This window comes from Eutrigla gurnardus (assembly GCF_963514095.1).
Source record: "Eutrigla gurnardus genome assembly, chromosome: 9".
NCBI lineage: Eukaryota > Metazoa > Chordata > Actinopteri > Perciformes > Triglidae > Eutrigla > Eutrigla gurnardus.
In genome coordinates this window covers 28,868,148-28,878,147 of record NC_139923.1, presented here as the reverse complement: position 1 = coordinate 28,878,147, position 10,000 = coordinate 28,868,148, and the positions used below count along the sequence as shown (strand labels likewise).

Here is a 10,000-nt window from a genome sequence, read left to right as displayed (position 1 = left end):
TCTCAAGTGATATAAAAACACATTTTCACGTCTCTATAATGATGGTTAGCTAGACCGCAATGATATTCACGATTATCCTGAATTTCCCCACATAAAATCTTAAATCGTATCGAGTGAGAAAAATCATTTTATATGTAATAACCATTTTTTTTTTCACCTGTTAAATCATGAAAACAATTAAGATCAGATTTCTTGTGACTGGCCTCTGAGGGCTTCCGTAGAAAGTGAAGCGTTTAATCCTTTTCTTAATAATTATAATAACCTGCTTCACAGAACACCAATAAAAAACATGTCGGTGATCACGGATGTATGAAGATGCTCGATTATGTAAATTAAAGGACATTAATGTTCCAGATGGACAGGTGACTTTATTGTTTTTAAAGCCTCACACAGAAAACACCAGCTGTTTGAAGCGCGTCACCTTTCCTGAAGCCACATGTAGTCCAGCATGTACAGAAATCCAAAGGTTGACAGGCCCGCCCTGCCTAGCTACGGTTGCTACGCTCTTATTGGACGATGGTTGTCGGGGGCGGGACTTAGCGGTTCATTATGAGCCGGTTTGTGAATGTGGCTGCGAGGTCGTGGACGAGACAATGAGAAGCCTGCAGGCCGGTGAAGTGGCTTCAGTGTACAATCACACACACACACACACACACACACACACAGAAACACACACACACAGACACAGAAACACACACACACACACAGAAAGACACTGTGTCCTGTAGAGAGCCTTCTCTGTGAATTTAATTAAAAAGCTCTCTGATCTTCCACAATGGAGCTTCTGATAATCTGCTGCTGTAACGGAGCATTTTGTTGTGTGTGTGTTTGAATGTACAAATACTCAGCATATGGTGTGTGTGTGTGTGTGTGTGTGTGTGTGTGTTCCTCAGAGAACTCATTACAATAACACAAACCCTCCTCCGCCTGTAATCCAGGTGCAACATGTTCTCATTAAGCAACTTCAACGACACAAGAATATCATTATTATCTGCCAGTACTTCTAAAGAGTATCTTTGTGTATCGCTGCCGGTATAAATGTATATATATTATTACAAATATTATATTTAGTATCAAAAGAAAGCTGCTAAAGGCTAAAAAATACAGCTTTTTACCACATTTTATGTTGCTGGTGCTCACAGTGATGGAAAAACCAGGAGGTGACCTCCGATTCTGAGACGTGAAGCCAGGGCTGAAGTGCCTAAACTGTCATTCCAGCGAGCATTATGGGAAATAATTTGGCCTTTAACTTCTGTATACATAATGTTTAATAAATAAAATATTAAGATGGAATGTTCAGTCTTCTTTTAACTCAACATTCTGTCTTTAATCTATGAAGCTTGTTCTCTGATTGGCCAGCAGAGGGCGCTGTTGGCTAACGTTGGCGGCTGAAGTGGGCGGGTCTGATTGTTTTTTTTATTAATCTTTATTATTCGTCTCTGTTGCCAGGCGGACCTGAGCTACAACGTGCAGGACGACCCGGCGGCGTTCTACGGCGTCACCAGCCAATACGAGAGCTCGGAGAACATGACCATCACGTGCTCCACCAAGGTCTGCTCCTTCGGCAAGCAGGTGGTGGAGAAGGTGGAGGTGAGGCCAGTCCACGTGGTCCTGGTGGTCTGGTGACCCGAGGAGACCAGCATCTCGAACTCTGACCTTTGAGTTTAGTTCAGTAACCTCTCTCTATCGTCCTCTCTCTCTCAGACGGAGTATGCAAGGTTTGAAAACGGCCGTTTCGTCTACAGGATCAGCCGTTCTCCGATGTGTGAATACATGATCAACTTCATCCACAAGCTCAAACACCTTCCTGAGAAGTACATGATGAACAGCGTGCTGGAGAACTTCACCATTCTGCTGGTGAGGCTTCCTGTTACACTGAAAACACTTCTTCTGCCTCACGGAGCTCTGAAACCGAAACCACTCCTTCATCTTCAATAGAACACGATAAACTCAAACAATGTATTAGAAGTTATGAACCTTTAGTGTCTTCAAGCCTTTTTTCAGGACCACCTTCCCTAATAATGATAATAAATCTGTATTTAATGTAATATAGTTCCTCTCCACACACGTTTCCCACGTCACTTTTTCATTTGAGGAAACTGAATTTGTGCCGCTGCTTCTCGACGTGTCTTTACGTGAAGTTTCACCTTGTGATATAAAACATTTTTTATTACAATAATGCTTTGTTATTTTTTTAATTTAAATATCTAGGTTTGTAAATTACCCTTAAAAACTATTTTAAATTGAACCTAATAATTTGGCAGTACCTGCTCAGCCCACTAGATGGTGCTTTAGCAGCCAACCAGCAGGCCAGATCCAAAAAAACATGAAGGATTTTCATCCTATTTAGAACATCAGGTAGTGGAGCACTGCTGCCTCTTGTGGCTGAAACGAGTATCACAACAATAAAAACAAGATTCTGTCAAAAAAAAAAATGTTGTTTTTTCCACAGATGAAAACAAATGAAATGAATTAGAAAATCATCAACACACTTCTAACAGTGTTTCTTTCTCTCTCTCTCTCTCTCTCTCTCTGTGTGTGTGTGTGTGTGTGTGTTCAGGTTGTCAGCAACAGAGACACTCAGGAGACCTTGCTGTGTATGGCCTGTGTGTTTGAGGTGTCCAACAACGAGCACGGAGCTCAGCACCACATCTACCGACTCGTCAAGGAATAACACACACACACACACACAGGCACACACACACACACACACACACACACACACACACACACACATGTCTAAAAACTGAAATCCTACAGAAGTGTCTTTTTCAGCCAAACGGCTCGACTTGAAGAGGAAGAAGGACGGCTGCAGTTTTCGCTGCTGCTCACAAAACGATGATGATAATTTTTTTTATTATTTTAACATCAGATGTGATGAATCTGAACTCCAACAGAAGCTCATTAGCTGTGAAGAGCACAGTGAAGCACACCTGACTTTGACCTGGTGACTCTCACCTGCAGATGCTGATTGGCTCCGTTTCCCTCCAGTAAATCTAACGTTGCTGTTCTGGAGGTGAAAGTTCAAGTTCTGTCATGTGCTTTTGGGAAAGTCAAACCCGGGAGCTGAAGAAAAGTGTGTTTATCTGACGGACCCTGAAGGTCAGACCCTGAAGGTCAGACCCTGTGTAATCAATACTGATAGAAGGAGTAACACTGCTGCATGATGGGACAGTATCAGGTGGTTTTGTACAGATGGCCACTGAAAAGTTGTGTGAGCTGCATTCTTGCACAAAAAAAGAGGTTTGTTCCCAAAGAAATCAGATTTTTACCTTTTTGTATGTTTTCCTTGAAAAAAAAAAAATAGCTTCGAAAACTTGTTTATTGATAGTAGCATATAGACTATATTTTAATTCCAGGAAATCTAAAATGTAAAATGTATGTTAAAAAGAAATTATACGTGAAATTGAACAATTCAGGTACCTTTTTGTGCAACAAATGACTCAGCAAGTTTGAATAAATAAGAATATTTAAAGCTATAATCCTTAAGATTTAGATTGTGTTTCACACTTCCTGTCAGTGCTTCACAATAAAAGCCCCTCTGTGCTTTGTCAGTTGACGCTTTTATTGTGAAACGGGAGGAAACGTCAAGTCAGCAGGAAGATGAACAATAAACGTGCTCAAAAACTACAAACGTGTCAATTACAAAAGATTTGTAAACATTCAATGGCTGTTGCTGAAAAAACTGATTTATGAAAATCTTAAGGATTATATCTTTAAATATGAAGTATATTGTGGTCAGTCCATTGGGAAGCACTGTGAATATTTCAAACTATACAACGTCAATCATTGTAGGGGAAACGTGTCAAAATGTCTTTTCTGATCTGGTTTTTCTTCACTTAAATGACTCTTAGTTCAATATTCTGGCACCAGCGAACTTTAACCTCCTGACAAACGTGTTCTAATGTGATGACGTCCATGTAACGCCCCGCCCACACGCCACCGCACCTTTCATTAAGACACAGTTGCCTTTAAAAAGTCCAGGACGTGTTTCTTCCCGTCGGGATGAACTCAGTTATGAATTCAAGCAGCGACCCGGTGGAGGTCGACTGTAGCAGGTGACGAGCAGCGTGGTGCCTTCAGGTGTGGTCTGTTACCGTGGTGTATAAAAGGCATGTTAGTCAATAGCAGTGCTTAATTAGGTTTCACATGCTCCTTGAGTCTTGAGGGCTAATTATCCAAACTCCATATTTAATGTTTTTTTCAGACGGTCAGCACTGAACCAGCTGGAAGAATGTCGACCGTTGTGATTTCCCAACTGGATGTTACCGCCTTCTGTTCACGGCAGCATTTATTTGCATTGTTTAGTCGCACTGAGGTTGAAACACGCTCGGTGTCGTCTGATGCCCCTGAAATGAAACACAACTCGACCGATTTCAACGTGTCTCAGCGTCGCTGCTGCCGGTTCCCTGAAACAGATGTGGAGAAGCAGAAACGGCACGCTGGCGACTCAGGGTTACGTTTCCTGTGAGACACGACGATCGGACTTCTAAAACAAACACCATATTTCACCCCATTTGTCAACACAATGACTCACTGTCAGGAAATGACCTCACAATCACATGAACCTGCTTACCAAAGATGGTCATCGTGTGACACGACAAGGAAAAGTGATTTATTACAACGGAGTCCTCTGCCAAACTATCATTTCAAGGAAAAGTGATTTATTACAGCGGAGTCTTCTGCCAAACTATCATTTCAAGGAAAAGGAGTCCGAACATCCGCAGCTCCTGTAAAGCTCAACAGGTCGAAGTGAAAACACCAACGAAATCAACAAAAAGTAGAACTGTGCATTGACACGTTTGTCTTTTACACGATCAAACTCATATCTTGGTCGGCTGTAGTAAGAACAGGAAACCTCACCTGCCGAGTCGCCATCGCCGTCTGTGTTCAGTGTCGTCTCGTTTGTGCCAGTCGGATATTTATCTTCGTTTCCGAGACAACGGAAGTTAGTCTGTACCCGACGCCAACATGGCCTTGAACCTTTCCGCCCGGTGCAGCGTCACTGAGGGTTTTTGATAAGGTGCTTTATATAAGGTGACAATAACCTTTATTACCAATGTTTCTCTTTGATATTCTAATGATGATGCTATTTTGGGAAAGAAGAGATGCATTTAGGGAAATCCAAGCGTGAGTCATGGTTGTCTGTTGGTACCGCACAGGGTCTGATCTTTTGCTTTGTAACTTTTTTTTTTCCCCTCATGGCTAAAAGTATGTTAGATATTTTCTAGCTTTGTAGAGACTTTGTACGCATATGCTATTCAGTTTAAATAAATGGTCAGTTCCAAACCCGGAGTCGGTTTTTATTCACTTCTTCATGTTCAAAGAAGTTCCTAAATCCTTATATGGAACAACCTCTCCAGTGCAGAAGGGGTGTGCGTTCCTTTCCCTTGTCTTGCAGGGTGTTAAAACACATGAGCCTGATGGGATGAAAGCTCATCAAAACAACATGGGCTTCTCTTCATCTGCTGACACGGCTGCTGGTCCACATTTGGTTATTTTGATCACTACATTTGACTTTTTTCATGGCTTTTCAACACAGGGGACAAGTTCCATCCATCCATCGTCTACCGCTTATCCTGTATTCAGGGTCGCGGGGGGGCTGGAGCCGATCCCACCTATCATTGGGCGAAGGCAGGGTACACCCTGGATAGGTCAGAGGACAAGTTAGAAGTAATAAAATGTCAAAGTATTATATGTCGAAAAAAGTCATTGTATCGTATGTCAAAAAAAGTTGTGAAAAAAGTTGTGAAAACGTCATAGTAACGGTTATCGGAAACATCAGTAACGTATGTCGGAAAAGTTGTGAAAAAGTCATAGTAATTATGTTGAAAAAAGTTGTGAAAAAGTCATAGTAACATATGTTGAAAAAGTTAATAAGTCATAGTATATGTTGAAAAAAGTTGTGAAAACGTCATAGTAACGTATGTTGAAAAAGTTAATAAGTTACTATGACGTTTTCACGACTTTTTTCAACATACGTTCACAACCTTTTTCAACATATACTATGACCTAGTAACGTATGTTGAAAAAGTTAATAAGTCATAGTATATGTTGAAAAAAGTCATGAAAACAGTAACGTATGTTGGAAAAAGTCGTGAAAACGTCATAGTAAAGTATGTTGAAAAAAGTCGTGAAAACGTCATAGTAACGGTTGTCGAAAACATCAGTAACGTATGTCGGAAAAAGTTGTGAACAAGTCATAGTAACGTATGTTGAAAAAAGTCGTGAAAACGTCATAGTAACGTATGTTGAAAAAAGTTGTGAAAAAGTCATAGTAACATATGTTGGAAAAAGTCGTGAAAACGTCATAGTAAAGTATGTTGAAAAAAGTCGTGAAAACGTCATAGTAACGGTTGTCGAAAACATCAGTAACGTATGTCGGAAAAAGTTGTGAAAAAGTCATAGTAACGTATGTTAAAAAAAAGTCGTGAAAACGTCATAGTAACGTATGTCGGAAAAAGTTGTGAAAAAGTCATAGTAACGTATGTTGAAAAAAGTCGTGAAAACGTCATAGTAACATATGTTGGAAAAAGTCGTGAAAACGTCATAGTAACGTATGTTGAAAAAAGTTGTGAAAACGTCATAGTAACGGTTGTCGAAAACCTCAGTAACGTATGTCGGAAAAAGTTGTGAAAAAGTCATAGTAACGTATGTTGAAAAAAGTTGTGAAAACGTCATAGTAACGTATGTCGAAAAAAGTCGTGAAAACGTCATAGTAACGTATGTTGAAAAAAGTTGTGAAAACGTCATAGTATCGTATGTTGAAAAAAGTTGTGAAAACGTCGTAGTATCGTATGTTGAAAAAGTCGTGAAAACGTCATAGTAACGTATGTTGAAAAAAGTTGTGAACTTATGTTGAAAAAAGTTGTGAAAACGTCATAGAAACGTATGTTGAAAAAAGTCGTGAAAACGTCATAGTAACGTATGTTGAAAAAAGTTGTGAAAACGTCATAGTAACGGTTGTCAAAAACACCCGTAACGTATGTTGGAAAAAGTTGTGAAAAAGTCATAGTAACGTATGTTGAAAAAAGTTGTGAAAACGTCATAGTATCGTATGTTGAAAAAAGTTGTGAAAACGTCGTAGTATCGTATGTTGAAAAAGTCGTGAAAACGTCATAGTAACGTATGTTGAAAAAAGTTGTGAACTTATGTTGAAAAAAGTTGTGAAAACGTCATAGAAACGTATGTTGAAAAAAGTCGTGAAAACGTCATAGTAACGTATGTTGAAAAAAGTTGTGAAAACGTCATAGTAACGGTTGTCAAAAACACCCGTAACGTATGTCGGAAAAAGTTGTGAAAAAGTCATAGTAACGTATGTTGAAAAAAGTTGTGAAAACGTCATAGTAAAGTATGCTGAAAAAAGTCATGAAAACGTCATTGTAACGTATGTTGAAAAAAGTTGTGAAAACGTCATAGTAACAGTTGTCGAAAACATCCGTAACGTATGTTGGAAAAAGTTGTGAAAAAGTCATAGTAACGTATGTTGAAAAAAGTCATGAAAACGTCATAGTAACGTATGTTGAAAAAAGTTGTGAAAACGTCATAGTAACAGTTGTCGAAAACATCAGTACCGTATGTCGAAAAAAGTTGTGAAAAAGTCATAGTAACGTATGTTGAAAAAAGTTGTGAAAACGTCATAGTAACGTATGTTGAAAAAAGTCGTGAAAACGTCATAGTAACGGTTGTCAAAAACATCCGTAACGTATGTCGGAAAAAGTTGTGAAAAAGTCATAGTAACGTATGTTGAAAAAAGTCATGAAAACGTCATAGTAACGTATGTTGAAAAAAGTCGTGAAAACGTCATAGTAACGTATGTTGAAAAAAGTTGTGAAAACGTCATAGTAACGTATGTTGAAAAAAGTCGTGAAAACGTCATAGTAACGTATGTTGAAAAAAGTTGTGAAAACGTCATAGTATCGTATGTTGAAAAAGTCGTGAAAACGTCATAGTAACGTATGTTGAAAAAAGTTGTGAACTTATGTTGAAAAAAGTTGTGAAAACGTCATAGTAACGTATGTTGAAAAAAGTCGTGAAAACGTCATAGTAACGGTTGTCAAAAACATCCGTAACGTATTTAGGAAAAAGTTGTGAAAAAGTCATAGTAACGTATGTTGAAAAAAGTTGTGAAAACGTCATAGTAAAGTATGTTGAAAAAAGTCATGAAAACGTCATAGTAACGTATGTTGAAAAAAGTTGTGAAAACGTCATAGTAACAGTTGTCGAAAACATCCGTAACGTATGTCGGAAAAAGTTGTGAAAAAGTCATAGTAACGTATGTTGAAAAAAGTCATGAAAACGTCATAGTAACGTATGTTGAAAAAAGTCGTGAAAACGTCATAGTAACGTATGTTGAAAAAAGTCGTGAAAACGTCATAGTAACGGTTGTCAAAAACATCCGTAACGTATGTCGGAAAAAGTTGTGAAAAAAACATAGTAACGTATGTTGAAAAAAGTCGTGAAAACGTCATAGTAACATATGTTGGAAAGTCATGGTAGAGTACACACAGCTCATATTTTTGCTCACATTAATGCTTATGGACCAGCAGCTCTTTGTTTGAACCAGTGAACACGTCGTCCTGCAGCTCCAACACGCCTGACACGGGGTCAACTACGTGCAGGACACGCCTGTGAGGATTCACCCAGGGACAATGATGCTCAACATGCCCGTTTCAACCACGACCCCTGAACGCACCACACGGTGACTCTTCACCTCTGCAGAAGCAGACAGAAGCATTGTGGAAGAACTGCGAGTATGAACCTCACGGTTAATGTAGTTTCCTTGCCGACCACCAGAGGGAACCACACTCAAAGAATCCAACTCTACATTCACAGCAAACATTCATCAGCCCCAATCACTCCGATTGATCTGCTATAAGATGATCTTCTATGATTACTACTATCAGTCAGGGGTTTCCCAAACACACACCAACACACACAAATACACACAAAACACACACACACCAACACACAAATACACACCAACACACACACACCAACACACACAAATACACACCAACACACACAAAACACAGACAAAACACACACAAACACACACCAACACACACAAATACACACAAAACACACACACACCAACACACAAATACACACCAACACACACAAAACACAGACAAAACACACACAAATACACACCAACACACACAAATACACACCAAACACACACACACCAACACACACAAAACACACACAAATACACACCAACACACACAAATACACACACCAACACACACACCAACACACACAAAACACACACAAATACACACAAATACACACCAACACACACAAAACACACACAAATACACACCAACACACACAAAACACAGACAAAACACACACAAATACACACCAACACACACAAATACACACCAACACACACAAATACACACCAAACACACACACACCAACACACACAAAACACACACAAATACACACCAACACACACAAATACACACACCAACACACACAAATACACACAAAACACACACAAATACACACCAACACACACAAATACACACAAAACACACACACACCAACACACACAAATACACACCAACACACACAAAACACAGACAAAACACACACAAACACACACAAATACACACCAACACACACAAAACACACACAAATACACACCAACACACACAAATACACACAAAACACACACACACCAACACACACAAATACACACCAACACACACAAAACACACACAAATACACACCAACACACACAAATACACACAAAACACACACACACACCAACACACACAAACAACAACACACACACCAACACACACAAAACACACACAAATACACACCAACACACACGAATACACACACCAACACACACACCAACACACACAAAACACACACAAATACACACCAACACACACAAATACACACAAACACAACAACACACACACCAACACACACAAATACACAACATTATTTATTACTTGTTACTGTAATTTCAAAGTAATTA

The 10,000-nt window shown here is 39.3% G+C and overlaps 1 protein-coding gene across 1 annotated transcript in view; it reads left to right on the top strand.

Annotated features, from left to right (window-relative positions):
* The window catches only part of LOC311018415 (transcriptional enhancer factor TEF-1-like), a 31,895-nt gene extending 26,611 nt beyond the window's left edge, over positions 1 to 5,284 (top strand). Inside the window, exons 10-12 of the mRNA XM_084017375.1 lie at positions 1,450 to 1,590; positions 1,705 to 1,857; positions 2,561 to 5,284. Of these exons, the coding sequence (XP_083873501.1) occupies positions 1,450 to 1,590; positions 1,705 to 1,857; positions 2,561 to 2,674 (408 nt within the window). The 3' untranslated portion in view covers positions 2,675 to 5,284. The remainder of the gene's footprint in view (positions 1 to 1,449; positions 1,591 to 1,704; positions 1,858 to 2,560) is intronic.
* The last annotated feature ends 4,716 nt before the right edge of the window (positions 5,285 to 10,000 follow it).